The sequence below is a fragment of the Lithobates pipiens genome, unplaced genomic scaffold (genome assembly GCF_037356315.1).
Source record: "Lithobates pipiens isolate NorthernLeopardFrog02 unplaced genomic scaffold, aLitPip1_a1.2 Scaffold_22, whole genome shotgun sequence".
Classification (NCBI taxonomy): Eukaryota; Metazoa; Chordata; class Amphibia; order Anura; family Ranidae; genus Lithobates; species Lithobates pipiens.
This window is the reverse complement of record NW_027507784.1, coordinates 22,430,707-22,448,625: the sequence shown is the minus strand read 5'-3', so window position 1 is coordinate 22,448,625 and position 17,919 is coordinate 22,430,707. Positions and strand designations below refer to the sequence as shown.

At 43.8% G+C, this 17,919-nt stretch overlaps 1 protein-coding gene across 1 annotated transcript in view; it reads left to right on the top strand.

Annotated features, from left to right (window-relative positions):
- The window catches only part of LOC143923399 (uncharacterized), a 139,003-nt gene that overhangs the window by 12,804 nt on the left and 108,280 nt on the right, over nt 1-17,919 (top strand). The window contains exons 2-3 of the mRNA XM_077447057.1: nt 6,958-7,190; nt 10,304-10,495. Coding sequence (XP_077303183.1) covers nt 6,958-7,190; nt 10,304-10,495 — 425 coding nt within the window. The remainder of the gene's footprint in view (nt 1-6,957; nt 7,191-10,303; nt 10,496-17,919) is intronic.

Here is a 17,919-nt window from a genome sequence, read left to right as displayed (position 1 = left end):
AATTCAATAAAATCCATGCAAATGTGTTGGAATGGATATTGCAGTGTAGGGAACTTCCTGTTCTGTGGTCTTATACCTCCCTGAGCATTGTGTCTTGCACATATAAGACATTGACAGCAAAAAAGTTTTTTTAGTAGTTAGTGAAGCCATAGACTGTACATACCTTAAATAAACATCTCAGTCATCCACATGTTTGACACATGAGTTACTCCATGTGTCAATACTGCTGCATATCAGTAAGGACTGTATGATCTATCTCTATGGATTTCTCGTTCTGTCATTATTTTATGTGTTTCTTGTGCCGCTATTTTGGCAGCTTCATCTGCCCTTTTATTTCCCTTTGAGATGGGGTCTGTATATATTGTGTGTGCTTGACATTTGCAGATTGGAAGCTTTTTTTTTTGGTAACTATATTGCATCTAGGAGTTCTAAAATGAAGTCTGTGTGTGAAATTGGTTTACCACTGGAGGTGACCATCCCCCTGTTTTTCCATTGTTGTGCAAAAACATGTACTGTTGAAAAGGCATATTGACTGTCAGTGTATATGGTTAAGAATTTTCCTTCTGACAGTATGCATGCTCTTGTCAGTGCTACAAGTTCTGCAACTTGTGCTGAATAATATTTTGGTTGTGGCCCCGCTTCCAAAATCTCATCCTGTGTCACTACTACATATCCAGCTGCATTTGTGCCATCTGGATTTTTCTTACTAAAACCATCAGCAAAAAGTGTCATGTCAGGGTTAGATAACGGTATATCTTTCAGATCACTTTGTGGCAGTACCCTTTCAGTGATGGCAGCAGCGCAGTCATGTTTTATGACCATCAGTAGGAAGTGGTAGTAGTGTGGATGGGTTTAATGTAGTACACCTCTGTATTGTTAAGTGAGTGCACCTGAGGGGGAGGACCATTATAAGGAGGTGGTCTCTGGGAATAGCAGATGAGATCATCCTCTGTCCACTAGGGACAATTGGGCTTGGCATTTTTCCTTTGTTCTCCTTCCTTCTACCCTAATTCTAGCATGCTGAAGCCAATACTCCGCCATTTCCAACCCATACCTTTTTTGAACTTTGGGTCCTAACAATTTAAGCTTATCCACAGGGCCCCAAAATAGAACTTTCTTTCTTTTTAATTAATTTTTAGTATTCTGATTCAGAACTTAGCCTTTTGACTTTATAAATGTACCCAAATATAAACAGCATTGTATCATTAATACTTCACAGTTGAAAGTCTGTGAATTCTAAAAATAACTCATCCAATATAAATATTTACTTTAAGACTATTATTCAGACTTTCTTTCCCACCAAAAGTCCTAATATTTTCGCAGATGCACAAATTGACTTCTGTCAGGCAATCTGCATTTTCTTGTTTCTGAGAAACAGCTTCTTGACCATCATAGTAATGAAAACATTCTCAGCCTTTTTTTTTTTTTTTTACATTCATTAAGCCACCTGATAATAATTCTACAACATTCTATTCACTCCACAGTGCAATCCACCTTCACGTTTTCCCAGCTACCCAAACTATAAACAATTTCTGCCACTTGCTTCCTGTAACACCATGGCATGCTATTATAATAAAGCAACCTGGTGTTATCAGTGTACCTTTTTTTTTCTTTTATGCTAAGTTTCAATATTTACAATATAACCCTTCTGTATTGTCATAGCTAGTCAAGGGTTAACTTTTACAACTTCAGACAGGAATTTGAAGAGCAATCCTCATTCCTTACATGAGGGGAGGGGGAGGGGGAGAGTGAGTTCAGTGCGTTCCACAAAACATGTAAACGAACAAAGACTGTTGTACCGTGGGGTAACAATACAAGAGTAAAAATATCAGCACTCCCCACACTATAGAGAGAATCAAAAAAGGTTAAACATGAGCAAAGATAAAGTAAACACACACAGAAGAAAGTTAGCCTTACAATCTTTTTACATCACTTAACTAAACATCGCTTAAATAGTCGGGCATTCAACCTCCGACAGCGTCAGGCAATCAACCTCTGACGTTCGGTATACCTCAAATCTTTTTGTTGTCTGTCCGGACAGCGGGCGACGTAATTTTTTACCTTAGACAACGCCCTTAAGTGTCTCTGTCTACGAGCACTGAAATAATCTAGAAATTATACGATCAATACCAATGTCGGCAATTACAACACATTAAACCAGAATCAAAGAGAAAGAGAAGAAAAGACTCTTAGAAAGAATTAAGAATAATTTAAATTATCTTACCTCTCAAACACCTGGACTGGATCACACTAAGTTCGGAAACAGACAGTGGAATTCAGATCTTAGGCCCCCGCCCCTTTTTCACCAAATAACATTGAATGGGGGGTCTGTTATTTTCAGTGAGCTTCAAACTCCAGTACTCACCGAAGTTTTGTCTGATCTGAAAACCAGCGTGTTGTTTCCGGCTCGAAGGACCACAAATGTTAGGAATCTTCTCTAGTGATCAGTCAAAACTCCAGATGTATTGAGAAGCAGACAATTTATTTCTGATGTGGCCCACAACAGGGAGACATGCTTACAGGACAGAAGCTGAAGAAAAATGTCTCCCAAAAAGAATGTGTCTCCCCCTTATTCCTACAAGAATACCACCTCTATGCTTCTATTGGCTGAGGAAACATAAATAACGTTGTCATGGTACATGATGGTACTTCATTTTGATATTCATGTTCCCCGTACATGCTTAGGCTATCATATTTAGTTAAATCTAATCATCCTACAACTTACTATGGAGTTAATTAAGACAAAACAATACAACAAGTTAATACAATAATGTGCTCAGAAATAAGTTTTTTAAAAATCAGTCTCAGGAATATTGTTTTTCTAATAGTCACACAATAAACATTTAAAACTTTTCTAACACTAAGGCCACGTACACACGGGCGGATTGTCCGCCCAACTAAGTTCGTCAGACAGTCTGACAGACAGTCTGTCCAACTTTTAAATGAATGGACTTGACCACACACGATGAACGAACAGTCCGCTGAAAACTTGCGCGATGACGTGTACAGCACGTACGACGGGACTAGAAATTCGACGTCCAATACACTGCAATGCAACCTTCGTCGTTGAAATCCTTTCTGAGCATGCGCCAAACTTAGTACGGCGAACTTGCCTACTCACGAGCGGACTGTCCGCTGAAACCAAGTTTGGACGGACAAAATTACGGAAATTCCGTAAGACTTTGTTCGTCAGACAGTCCGCTGAAAAAGTCCGCTGAAGCCCACACACGAGCGGATTGTCCGCTGAAACGCGGTTCAGTGGACTAAGTTGGGCGGACAATCCTCTCGTGTGTACGCGGCCTAAGCTTTCATGAACATAATCCCTGGTGATTCTGCCATAGAGATCCTTGTTCAAGCTCTTCCCGTTAAAGGGTGACAACACCTGTGTTTTTTATGCTGTTCTGTGTTGTCACCCTATCACGTTGGCTTTCAATGGAGAAGCTTTTTTAAGACACATTACACAGACATGTCCAAGTTTTGCCACCAGAAATTGTAATATGAAGGAGAAGGGATCTCACCGCTCCAGGAGCACACATGCAGGCTGTAAACTGTCTCTTCGGCTGGGAAGTCACAGGTGCCAGCTATTACCACTAGCAACAGATGAAAAACAAGCTATGGACTGCCGCACTCTTCAGAAGACCACTTTCTTTTATTGAAAAATCACATCACAGCTCAACGAACTTGGAAAATTAGCTGACTTCTTTTATTGGAAAATCACATCACAGCTCAACGAACAAGGAAAAATTGCTGACCAGCAATTTTTCCTTGTTCGTTGAGCTGCGATGTGATTTTCCAATAAAAGAAAGTGGTCTTCTGAAGAGTGCTGCAGTCCAGAGCTTGTATGTTGCAAGTGTTGCCACCACCAGGAAACTGGCCTCGGAAAATAAGATGTGATAGCTCAAAGTGCTGCACTATATAACTCATTTAGTGTCTAAATATTGTCAAAAGTAAAGTTCAAACGATTGTGCAATCTGTGCCAAGTTCTTCCAAAACAATACGCGCCAACGTCACTGTGTGGTGCTCCCTTCCTGTTTCTCACGCTCACCGACAGTGGTGGACTCTTACATATGCCGTAAAGAGTGAAATGCACCTGTGAGATGAACCTATTGGGATTGCTGGGACTTGTATTCACTTTGATCAATCGTTCCTTCACTGCATGGCCAGGAATCAGAAGGTTGCTGTATTCTCATATAAAAGAAGGAATGGCAAGAGGGGCCCACATAACATAATTCCGTTTTATTGTGCAAATACTAAAATTGGTTACACTTACCGTATATACTCGAGTATAAGCCGAGATTTTCAGCCTCTTTTTTGAGGCTGAAAGTGCCCCCCTCGGCTTATACTCGAGTCACCGCTGTCTGACTGCCCGAACAGCGTGTCGAGCAGACAGACAGCGGCCATTCTACCTTTCAAAAGCCGCGCCTCCGGCTCCGCCTCCGCCTGTGATAGGCGGAACACTCAATTTCCCAGCAGTCAGTGTTCCGCCTATCACGGACATCGGCTCATCCTCGTACTACGGACGAGGATGAGACGATGTCTGTGATAGGCGGAACACAGACTGCTGGGAAATTGAGTGTTCCGCCTATCACAGGCGGAGGCGGGAGGCGCGGCTTTTGAACAGGGGAATGGCCGCCAGGGCGCCGACGAAGAGCGGCGATCCTGGCATGGGACGACACGGAGGCTCGGGACGGGACGACACGGAGGCTCGGGACGGGACGACACGGAGGCTCGGGACGGGACGACACGGAGGCTCGGGACGGGACCGGACGGAGGCTTGGGACACAGGTAGGCTGGACACACAAGGCTGCACGGACACACACACACACACACACACACACACACACACACACACACACACAGGGAGGGATGGATGGATGGACACACACACACACACACACACACACACACAGGGATGGATGGATGGATGGATGGACACACACACACACAGGGATGGATGGATGGATGGACACACACACACACACACACACACACACACAGGGATGGATGGATGGATGGACGCACACACACACACACAGGGATGGATGGATGGACACACACACAGGGATGGACGGACACACAGGGATGGACGGACACACAGGGATGGACGGACACACACAGGGATGGACAGGCATATCTCACCCTCGGCTTATACACGAGTCAATAGGTTTCCCAGTTTTTTGGGGGTAAATTGGGGGCCTCGGCTTATACTCGGGTCGGCCTATACTCGAGTATATACGGTACATTTAAAAATACTCAGAAAAGCATTAAGAATGCCGGACAGGAAGCTGGATACCAGCTTGCGCTCCACCGACCGGATATGACGTCAAGGCTTGTCTCTGGCTAACGCGTTTTGCCCCTCCCACAAGGCATCTTCAGAGGATGATTAAAGTTTAACGGGGTTGTAAAGCCAGTAGGTGCATTCTATGCATTGAGATAAAAAAAAAAAAAACCTTCTGTGTGCAGCTCCCCCTAATAATTTCCTGAGCCCCATCTCTATCCAGCAATGTCTGTGAGTGCCTCTGCCGTCTGGGACTCTCCCTCCTGATAGCCTGAGACACAGCAGCAGTGCCATTGGCTCCAGCTGCTGTCAATCAAAGTCAGTTAGCCAATCAGAAGAGAGAGGGGACGGGGCCAAATTGGGGGCTTCATGTCCGAATGGACACAGGGAGCTGTGACTCAGCTCGGGTACCCCCCATAGCAAGCTGCTTGCTGTGGGGGCACTCGACAGGAGGGAGGGGTCAGGAGAGCCGAAGAGGGACCCGAGAAGAGGAGGATCTGGGCTACTCTCTGCAAAATCAACCTCACAGAGCAGGTTAGTATGAAACTAGACTTTACAATGACTTTAAATTGGAACTTCAGTAATTTTTTCCTCTTTCCATCTATTACATCTTTTGCCCTTGTTGTTTTAACTTTGGATAGTAAAACATTTTTTTTTTTACCAGTAAATATATTATACTGCCCACTTCCTGTTTCTTGTCTGGTCATTAGTTTAGGCTTATGACATCATGCACAGCTCTCTCTCGGTCTTGTGAGAGTTTGCCAGGAAGGAAGGGGGAATGATTCATAAGAGGGCCAATGAGAGCTGTAGGGCTCCAGACCTGGAGGTGGGCTTCTGTGTAAATCCAGAAAGTGAACAGGCAGCAGCTTCAGTTGCCCACAGTTAAAATGCCAGACTCAGTGGAGAGAGATTTCTGCGGCATCCCCAGGCACGGGGATGTACCCTTAGGTCACGGTGTATTTAGGCGCACATTCTCGTGCCCCCTACTATCCTGTGCTGTGATTAGATACAGCACAAGTTTGTCAGCATTTTACAGCCAATCATTTTGGTTGTATACCTGCTGATCGGCTGTGGCCAATCACAGCACAGATCCATGTGTCTGTAAACATAGGCTCTGGCTGGACTCTGGCTGGTGCCTGGTGGGCAAGTGGTTAAAGTAGTGAGGTGCCGAATAACAAAAAATGCCCTGGCCACGAAGGGGGTAAAACCTTCCGCAGGTCAAGTGGTTACTGCATGCCAAATAATAACCAGTTACTTAAAGGAAAACTCTACCTTTAACCCTACAATGTTCCTTTGTGTAACTTTAACCTCAATCCTTACAGCAGCTTATCGTATTTATTGCTAACTTGTCAAGTCTTCTTCTGCACTCTCTGTACAGAGGCAGCCATTTTAGTAGAGGCAGGTCTTTGTTCCCCTCTAATGACTGTAATATGAAGACTGCTGGACAAAGGTCTGGAGGAAGCAAAAGCAGGGAGATCCTTGCACTGCAGATCCTTAGGTACAGCTTTCTCTCCAGCAAGGAGAACAGTGAGCAGCACAGTAGTGACTTCACCAAATCTCTATTAAAATCTGGTGAGACTAGCAGCCAGAGGCAGCAGTGTCTTTGGTGATCCAACACTGTAGATATATATTCCTTTTGGTTCTTATGTGATATTTATTTCTCTGTCCCTCAATTTCAGAGTGCTGGTTTTATCCTGGGATTTGGTCCATGAGGCCTCTAGTGTAAGTTCCTACTTGATGGGTTATCAAAACCGCGATTGCCCGTGTGTTGTCCTTTCATCTCTCAAAAAAGACTCGGAGTGGACATCTCTAGTGGACCAGTCTTCGATCGTCATCTTTTACACCACACCCAAATCTCAAAAACCGTTACACAAGATGGGACGCTACCTAGAGTATTGCGTTAGCAAAAAAGGTGAGTACCCCGATCTCTCAATAGTCTTAACAATTTTATTTCTTGACTTTTAACACAACATATAATGGTTTGGGTACATACGATATTTAATTATTTTAGATCTTTTCTTTTACTATTTATATAAAATCCTAAAAAAAGAAATAAAATAAATAAATAAATAGCATGAGTGAAACAGGATTCACAAACTGTGTTTTCTGCAACAGAATTGAAAGTACAGTGCCTTGAAAAAGTATTCATACCCCTTGAAATTTTCCATATTTTGTCATATTGCAACCAAAAACGTAAATGTATTTTATTGGGATTTTATGTGATAGACCAACACAAAGAGGCACATAATTGTGAAGTGGAAGGAAAATGATAAATGGTTTTCAATTTTTTTTTTTACAAATAAATATCTGAAAAGTGTGGTGTGCATTTGTATTCAACCCTCTTTAGCCCTTGTACACAAGAATCCATCAGAATGCGTCTTATCTGACCGTGTTGTCGGATAATCCGACTGTGTGTGGTATGCATCGTACTGATTCTGTTGGAATATCCGTTGGACCCAATTTTCCAACTTGTTGGAAATATTTTCCGTCCAACTGGTTCGATCGGACATACTCCGATCATGTGTAGAGAATTTTGATCGGACCAAGTGCCACGCATGCTCAGATCAAATTCCTACATCAAAGCTTTTTGGTTGGCAGAATGTCCGACCGTGTGTACAGGGGCTTACTCTGATACCCCCTAACTAAAATCCAGTGGAATTGCCTTCAGAAGTCACCTAATTAGTAAATACAGTCCACCTGTGTGTAATTTAATCTCAGACTGAATACAGCTGTTCTGTGAAGCTCTCAGAGTTTTTTTTAGAGAACCTTAGTGAATAAGCAGCATCATGAAGGCCAAGGGAACACACCAGATAGGTCAGGGATAAAGTTGTGAAGAAGATTAAAGTGGTTGTAAATTCTTACAACACACTTTAACCTACAGGTAAGCCTAGATTAAGGCTTACCTGTAGGTGCTGCAAATATCTCCTAAACCTACACGGTTTACTAGATATTTACAATTCCCCGTATGAGGATACCTTCTGCGCATGGTCCAATGTACTCGACGCATGTACACTTTAGAAGAGTCACAGCGTGCCGTTTTCATTAAACGACATGCCGTGACTGGCTGCTTCCGCGCGGGAGCGACGTCACGCGACTCCAGCTGGTCGCAGAGCCGATTCCGTGACCCCGGAAGGAAGATGGACGCTTCCAGCCAGCAAAGAAATCGGGAACATCACTGGCTCATGTGTCAGGTAAGTGACACATAATGGACTACTATGCAGTGCATAGTAGACCATTATGCTTTGCCTTAGCACGGAAACAAAGAGGAAGTAACACCCATAAGGGTTTACTTCCTCTTTAAAGCAGAGTTAGGTTATAAAAAGACATCCCAAGCTTTGAACATCTCACAGAGCACTGTTCAATCCATCATCCGAAGTTGGAGTGTGGAGGGAAGCCCATGCAGGCACAGGGAGGACATACAAATGCCAGGAATGTAGTGCCATGGTTGGGATTCGAAATGCATTTCAGCAAACAATTCGATCGTGTGTGGGCTTCAGCGGACTTTTCCAGCGCAAAGTCCGGCGGACTTAGAAAGTATTTTTGCAGTCCAATCTTTCCGCCGGACTTGGGTTTCAGCGGACAATACATTCGTGAGTATGCTAGTCCGGCGGACTAAGAATGACGCATGCTCAGAAGCAAGTACGAAAAGGAAGCTATTGGCTACTGGCTATTGAACTTCCTTTTTCTAGTCCCGTCATACGTGCTGTACGTCATCGCGCTAGCAAACGCCGGACATTCTGTGTGTCCGTGTGTGCCCAAGTCCGTTCGGTAGAAAGTCCGCCGGACTATCCGCCGGATTGTTTGCCGGACTAAGTACGCCGGACAATTCGCTCGTGTGTACGCGGCATAAGCAGAAGTGCTAATCACTTCACTAGATTGCCTATGAACACGGGTGAGACATTAGAGAGAGAAGGAAGGAGACCAAGTTTCTGGTCACGTATCTCTGAATTAAGTATTGCGGAATGAACATCTCAAAGTTTTAATGGCCCAGGACACCTTAGAACAGTGATTCTCAACCAGGGTTCCTCCAGAAGTTCCTAGGGGTTCCTTCAGCATTAGGCAATTTCTGCCTCTCAGAAAAGTTCCCACTCACACCATTGATCTTGTTAGCTTTCTGGTGGTAATTCTTTCCAATGGCCACAAGTATAAGGACCATTCTTCCCACTGACCATCACACTAATGTATCATGAGTTGTGGATTTAGCAGGGGGCTCCTTGAGACCGGAGAACTTTTTCAAGGGTTCCTCTGTGTTGAAAAGGTTGAGAAAGGCTGCCTTATGCCCCGTACACACGAGCGGACTTTTCAACATCCAAAGTCCGAAGGACCGAGTCCGTCAGACTATCCGATCGTGTGTGGGCTGCAACGGACTTTTGATTCGCCAAAGTCTGACGGACTTTAGAAATGAAGCATGCTTCAAATTTTCCCGACGGAACTCCGTCGGACCCGGTCCCCTTCGAAAACTCCGCTCGTGTGTATGCTACTCCGACGGACTAAAACCGACACTAGGGCAGCTATTGGCTACTGGCTATGAACTTCCTTATTCGAGTCGGGTCGTACGTCATCACGTTCGAATCCGTTGGAGTTTAGTGTGATCGTGTGTGGCCAAGTCCGTTCGGCCGAAAAGTCTGTCAGAACTCCGTCGGAACTCCGGCGGAACTCCTTTGGAAGTCTGTCGGACATAAGTCCGCTCGTGTGTACGGGGCATTAGAAGATATCTAAAATGAAGGAACTTTTTGCAGTCATTTCTGTGGTTTTACACGATTGATATTAGGACCGGTTACTTTACCAGTTGAGTACACGACACGCACAAGAACACAAGATGGAGAGCAATCTCAGGTTATAGCTTCAGAATAAACTTGACATACCATGGGACATACAGAGGCCTGAATGAGCAGGTCCTCCATAGAAATATTGTTAGTTGTGCTCTGAACACCACAAATGTACCCTCAGTAGTTTGTAGATTTCTCCTGGTGTTTATCAAGGATTTTAATGAGAATTGTGTTAAACATGACTTATTTGCATAAGGAGCAGAGAAGGTGATCGCGGTGATCGTGGATGCTAATAATCTGGAGGAGGATTGGACAACTAAGTGGGAAGAAAACAAATTTTCCAAAATTCAACAGTTGCAAATATCGCGGGCAGAGCGGGGCTGGATTAACAGGAATGAGATGCCTAGAATAATAGAAGAGATTAGAAAATCCCTGATCATCCACACAGGTATGGACAATCTGGTGTTTGATTAGTGTGATTATGTTGTAAATGGCATGAGTATTAGGCTGAATTCACATCTAAGCATTGCATTTTTGAGAGCTTTTTGTTCCTTTTGTTGCAAATTTTTTAAGTGTTTTTGCACATTTCTGTACAGAGTTTTTTGAGCGTTTTTTGAGCTTTAGAGTTTTTTTGGTTTTTTTTTGGCCAATAGAAAAAAAAATACCATCTTTTTCATCATTTGTTGCCATGTATTTCAGCTTTTTCATACGCTTCTTCTACCTGGCCTTTACTGTGTTGTGTGGTGCTTTGTGCTTTTGCAAATATGAGTGATAAGGAGGTGGTGTTTTGTGGCACCAGCTGCGGTTACATCATATTTCCTTCAGGAAAAAAGAGAGAGGAAGAGTAGGGCATGGAGATACTGGATCCATCTGGTAATGTCCGATTGAGAAAAGAGAGGCCGGTTCTGGGTCAGTGACCTACATGCTTATGAAGAAAAATTATTTTAATACATCAGGATGTCCATAAAAAATGTAAGGCCAACTATTGCTTTTTTTTTAAACTTCAGAATTTTTATTATTTTCGAAAGAAGAATCAGTTAGAAATAGTACATTGCCAAACGGGCATACCCTGGCAGTAAACATGTAATTGAGATAGATTACATACAAGTACAGGTATACAGGTATGAGTATACAACATGGAAGATTGTCATATTCTTATCAAAACTTATAACCTCAAAGGGAGGGGAGGTTTGCACTGAGGAAGATTAAAGAAAGGTAAGAGCACAAAAACAGTAGGTATAACAGGGACTTGTATTAAAAGCTTGTAGTAGGCAATAACTGAATGGGGAAAAAATAACGGTAAACAAATCTGTGTGTAAATTGACTATAGGTACCTTAGAGTCCCCCAGAGTTTAAGCAGTAGTGTCTTCTGGGTACAGAGAGAAAATATACGCGGTAGCCGGGGTTGGTCAGTTCAGCGGACTACTCCTGGGATCTGCCACCCAATGTTTCCAGGCGGCCTGGAACTTATCTGTTGTGAGGTTTGCTTTAGCAAAGGCGTACTCTAATTGGAAATGGGTGTTCAGCAATATCAGAACTTCTTTCAGGGATGGAGGTTGTATAGATTTCCATTTTTTTGCAAAAGCTAGTCGGGCAGCGATAAGGATGTGGGTCAGTAGGGTGTGCAAGTGGTACGGCCAAGAGAGTGGGATGGAAATTCGACAGATCTGAAATATTAGGGATTTTATTTTTTTCCAGAATGGTTGTATTTGAGGGCAATTCCACCACAAATGGAGCAGGGTGCCTCTGTCTGGAGGGATTCGAGGGGGACCAGCAAAAGGACTGTCGGCGAGATCTCATTAGTGTTGTGAAAGTATGCCTGCCATACTCTAAAAGAGGCATTAATTGAGTCGAGTGGGTAACGTGGAGGTTTAAAATGCACCCATATTGCTGTCAGAGTTTTAATCGGATCCATTGCTAAGACAGTGAGTTCTATTTGTTTCCAAGTAGGTTGTAGGTCCGAGGACCACCATGTTTTAAGTTGATCCAGTAAAACGGCTCGGTAATATGCTTTGATATCTGGGGCTCCTAGACCACCAGAGCGAGTGGGGGTCAGGAGGATGTTGTTTCTAATCCTGGGGTGTTTGTGTTGCCAAATAAAAGCATTAAGTATCCCTTGGAGTTTTTTAAGATGGGCTTGAAGGAGCGGCAGGGGGATTGAGTGGAAGAGGTATAGGATGTGGGGGAGTAGGTACATCTTAGTTTGGGCAATTCTATCTGCCCAGGAGGATGACGTGGTTGATAGGTCTTTGGAGAGGTGGTTAAGCTTGCCTACTAGGGTTTCAAGATTGGATCGTACTAGTATTGAGCTGGGGTATGTTAGCTGCACGCCTAAATAAGGGAGGAAAGAGTTGGTGGCCCACGTGAAAGAGGTTTTCGCCGAGATCTGGGACACGGTTTGGGGGTCTAGGCCAAGGTTTAGCATGAGAGATTTGGAATGATTGATCTTATACATGGAGACAGCACTGAAGGAGTCCAGCGTACGTTGAACCTCGGGGATTGAGTTTAACGGGTCTGTAAGAGCAATAATGACATTGTCGGCGTACAGGCCAATTTTGTGTTCCGTGTCTGCCACCTTAATGCCTTTGATTTGGGGGTTCGTCCTGATAGTCTGTGCTAAGAGCTCCATTACTAGGGCAAAGATCAATGGGGACAAGGGGCATCCTTGCCGTGTTCAGTTGGTGATTTGGAAAGGGTTCGAGATAATGCCTGAGGTCCATACGCACGCACTAGGGTGTGTGTATAGTCCCAGGATGGCTGACAGGAAGGTGCCTGAGATCCCGACCTTAGGGAGGACCGCCTCCATATATGGCCAGGAGACCCTGTCGAACGCCTTCTCTGCATCCAGGGAAAGGAAGAGAGAAGGTGTTAGTTTACATTCGACCCATTGAATAAGGTCAATAAACTGTCTGGTGCCATCCACTGTCTGCCGTCCTGGAACGAAGCCCACTTGGTCGCGATGGATTAGGTCCGGGAGGACCGTGGCGAGTCCTTGGGCGAGAAGTTTGGCATATAGTTTGGTGTCGGTGTTGAGAAGTGAGATGGGGCGGTAGTTAGCTGGGTTATCAGGAGACTTCCCTGGTTTGGGGATAGTAACTACAAGTGCTTCCAAGGATTCCTTGGGAATATGAACGGTGGCTGTGAATTGGTTCTAAGTTTTGCAGAGATAGGGGACGATGATATCAGCATAGCGTTTATAATATTCGTTGGTGATACCATCTGGGCCTGGGGCCTTATGTAGGGGAAGCTTCCTAATAAGTTTATGTATTTCTTCTGGGAGGAAGAGGGCCGACAAGAAGTTGAGTTGTCCAAGGGTTATCATAGGGAACGATATAGACGCCAAGAATCTGGCTATATCTGCTTGGGTAGGTGGGGGGGAGGAGTCGGTGTCAGTGAGGTTGTAGAAAGCGTGATAAAAGTTGCTAAATTCGTTAGCAATATCTAGGGGATTAGAAATGCGTGTTTTTTGAGAGGTTGTCAGGAAGGAGATTTTTTTGTTAGTGAGCTGGCGTTTTAGTTGTTTGGCCATATAGGCGGTCGGTTTGTTTGCTGAGGAGTATGATTGTAGCTTGAGGCGCTTTATATAGTAGTCGAATTTCATATGGAGGTGTTCGCTGAGTTTAGACCTGAGAGTTTTTAACTCCGCGGAAATCTTGTCTGAGGGGGATGTTTTATTAATGTTTTCCAAAGCTCGAATTTGTTGGAGCATGGAAACCGTAGTAGTTGCTCGGGCCTTTTTCAGTCGCGCTCCTAGTTTGATAAATAGGCCGCGAAGGCAAGCTTTGTGGGCATTCCAAATAATGGCGTGGTCGTTAACGGAGTTTTCATTAGTTTGGAAATAGGAGAGGATTTCTGAGTGTATGTGTGAGGCAAGTTTAGGGTCATTAAGTAGGGAGGAGTTCAATCTCCAGAGAGTATGTCTGGGTGTGTGTGATAGAGGGGCTAGCTTGATGGTGACAGGGGCGTGGTCTGACCATGAAATCGTTCCTATACGTGCGTCAGTTATTGACTGTAATAAATGTTTATCCATGATGATTAAGTCTATTCTTGAGTAGGACTGATGGGGGGAGGAAAAAAAGGTGTAGTCTCTTTCTGAGCCATGTATACATCTCCACGAGTCATAGAGGTCTTCGCGGGCAAGCATGGCTGCTAAGGCGGAGGGCCTATGCTTGGTGTGGGAGGTTGAGTTTAGTGCGGGATCAGAAATTCCGTTAAAGTCACCACACATGACCAGTGCTGAAGATCTGTAAGGGGTTAATTTGGCTATGAGGGTGGTAAAGAATTTCTTTTGTGCCACATGAGGAGCATATATGTTGACAATGGTTAGGGGGCGGGCATTCACTGTAGCCGATAAAATTATATACCTCCCCTCTGCATCTATCTCAGATTGGTGTAGCTCAAAGTCAACCGAGGCACTGATAGCTATCATCACCCCTCTTTGTTTTTGTATGGCATTCGCAAAGAAGGTGTAGGGTAGCGTTTGTTGGAACAGGAGGGGGGGTTAGACTTGGGAAAATGAGTCTCCTGAACGCAGAGGATGTCAGTGCGGAGGTTAAACACCTCTTTCCAAAGAAGGTTGCGTTTAAAAGGGGAGTTTAGGCCTTTTGTGTTTATAGTGGAGATTGTGAGGGCCATGCCTGTAGGGAAGACAATGGGGGGGGGATGCTCAGAAAGAGACTACTGCAGCAAACACAAACAAGAAAAACAAAACAGTAATTGTCAAATGCGTTTTCTGAAAATTGGTATGCAAACCTAAAACACAGTGAGGGGTGAACAATAAGAACCGAGTAGGGGTGTTAAGGGGGTAAAACCGTAACAGTACGGGTATCTCTTTGTGTGCTTAGCACACTCTAACCTGGGGGGTGTAAAGAAGGAAGGTGCATAAACAATATCGTTATTCAAGTTCAAATAAACTAAGGCAAATATTAGTAGGCTCGTATACTTGCAAGGGTCAGTCCGATCAGGTCGGGGAGATCATTGTACGGACCAGGTCCACTGTGGATCTAGGCGTCATGGTCTCGTCGGGAGGATGTCTCGTCGGGAGGATGGATTCGGGCCAGAATGTCCCTGGGGACGTCATCAGGCAGGTGAGTGGGTTTGGAAATCCTGTGGGCTCGGACTATTAAAATGTCGGTGTTGCTCAGATGTGGCACCAGTGTCGTGAATAGTTGCTGCAGGTATGGGATAATGTTCGGTGACTTAACGGATTTCGGGATCCCTCTGAAATTAATATTATTGTGCCTGGCGCGGTCTACCAAGTCCGCCATTTTTAACTTTAGGCGATGAATTTCTGCGGAGTGGTGGTCATGTGCATCTAGCAGTTCATTGTGGGCCTTGGAGTAATCTTGCAATGTTGTCTTCCAGACAATCCACTCTGTCATGTATCTGGGACATTGAGAATTGAAGTTCTCTGTGGAGGTCTTTCTGGAGCGTTAACAACATGGCTTTTAGCATAGCCTCAGACACTGGGTTGTCTGATACTGGGACTGCTGCTAATGAGGGGGTCTGGTCTGTGTTCTGTCCTCCAGCTACTACTGCAGACCATAGCTGCTTCTTGGCATGTGGCTCTTTACATGGGGATTGAGCAGGGGATGAGGCCAGTCTTATACCTCTATCCGAGTGAGGTGTCCCCTGAGGTGCTGGTAGTGAGGGCAGAGTGTCCATCTCATTCCCCTGGGCAGCAGATCTTTCCTCCGCTGAGCGCTGGGAGTGCAGTGGCCTGGTGGAGCGAGGAGGGCTGGGGGAGGACCGACGAGAGATCCCTGAGCCGGCGCCATCTTGGGCTGCCTGCATGGCGGCGGCCGGATAGTAATGTGTCAGGCAGCACGGTGCAGGGGGCTTCTGTCGTTTCTTCGACATGCCCCGGAGTCCTGAGGTGTCCCCAAGTCAGGCAGCACGCCTTATTGGGGTAGATGGTCGCTCTGTGTAGCTCTTCTCCCCGCCGTGGAACGGAGCTGCTGATCTAAGCGGCCATCTCGTTCGGCGGTTAGCCATGCCCCCCAACTTCTATTTTTTAACCACTTGCCAACCACACTATAGCCGAAAGACAGCTACAGAACCCTGCCCCTTCCTGTGGCAGTCATCGGGTGCTCTCTTTGACCAATGTGTCCTTCTGGCACAGCTGATCACAGATCGTAGGGCAATCACAGTGGCCCTTTACCATGTGATCAGCTGTGTCCAGTCATAGCCGATCACGTTGTAAACAGACTTCCCGGTTATCGGCAGTTTTTTCCTCAGGTGCTGCCACAACGCAAGGAAAGCAGAGGCAGTAACCAGCAATTCTTACAGAGCATATATACACTGATAATCAAGGCTCTGATTATCAGTGAAGCCCCATCAGTGCCAATCAGTGCCCATCAGTGCAGCCTATCAGTGTCCATCAGTGCCACCTTTCAGTGCCGCCTGTCAGTCCCGCCCATCAGTGCTGCCTACCAGTGCCACCTATCAATGCCGTCTGTCAGTCCCGCCCATCAGTGCTGCCTACCAGTGCCACCTATCAGTGCCACCTATTAGTACCACCTATCAGTGCCCATCAGTGCTGCCCATAGTTTCCGCCTCATCAGGGCCCATTAGTGCTGCTTCATCAGTGCCCATCAGTGCAGCCCAATTAGCACACATTAGTGAAAAAGAAACATTACGTATTTACTACATTTTATATCAGAAACAGAAAGAAAGAAAAAGAAAAGAAAAGAAAAAAATATTTTTCAAAATGTTCTATTTTTTTTTTTTTTTTTTTTATTTGTTTAGCAAAAAAATTAAACAGGGGTGATTAGGTACCACCAAAAGAAAGCTTGATTTGTGGGAAATAAATGATAAAAATTCCATTTGGGTACAGTGTAGCATGACCGCGCAATCGCCATTCAAAGTGTGACAGAGCTAACATCTGAAATTTAGCCTGGGCAGGAAGGGGGGGGTGAAATTGCCTGGTAGGCAAGTGGTTAATTATCATTATTATTGTTATATATTATTATTACTATTATTATTATTATATGTTTATCGTTGTTGTTTTCCTATCATGTCCACTAACCATCAACGTTCCTCCCCTCACAATCAACTTTTTTTTTTTATTACTGTTTTATTTATTTTTCATTAATATTTATGTATTTATTTGTTTTATTTTGCTGTGGTTAATTATCATTATTATTATTATTATTATGTGTTTATCATTGTTGTTTTCCTATCATGTCCACTAATCATCAACACCCCTCCCCTCCCAACCAACTTTTTTATTACTCAGTTTTATTTATTTATCATTAATATTTATGTATTTATTTGTTTTATTTTGCTGTGGTTAATTATCATTATTATTATATGTTTTTAATTGTTGTTTTCCTATCATGTCCACTAATCATCAACACCCCTCCCCTCCCAACCAACTTTTTTTTATTGTTTTATTACTCAGTTTTATTTATTTATCATTAATATTTATGTATTTATTTGTTTTATTTTGTTGTGGTTAATTATTATTATATATATGTTTATTGTTGTTTTCCTATCATGTCCACCAATCATCAACACCCCTCCCCTCCCAACCAACTTTTTTATTTTTTTATTACTCAGTTTTATATATTTATCATTAATATGTATGTATTTATTTGTTTTATTTTAGTCTAATTATTATTATTATTATTATTATTATTATTATTATTATATGTTTATCATTGTTGTTTTCCTATCATGTCCACCAATCATCAACACCCCTCCCCTCCCAATCAACTTTTTTTTTTTTATTACTGTTTTATTTAATTATCATTAATGTTTATGTATTTGTTTTATTTTGCTCATTTATTTATGCATTCATTTTATTTTTTATTATTGTTATTTGGTTTTGTTCATTAATTGCATTTGAGCAGAAACACATGACAAAACATG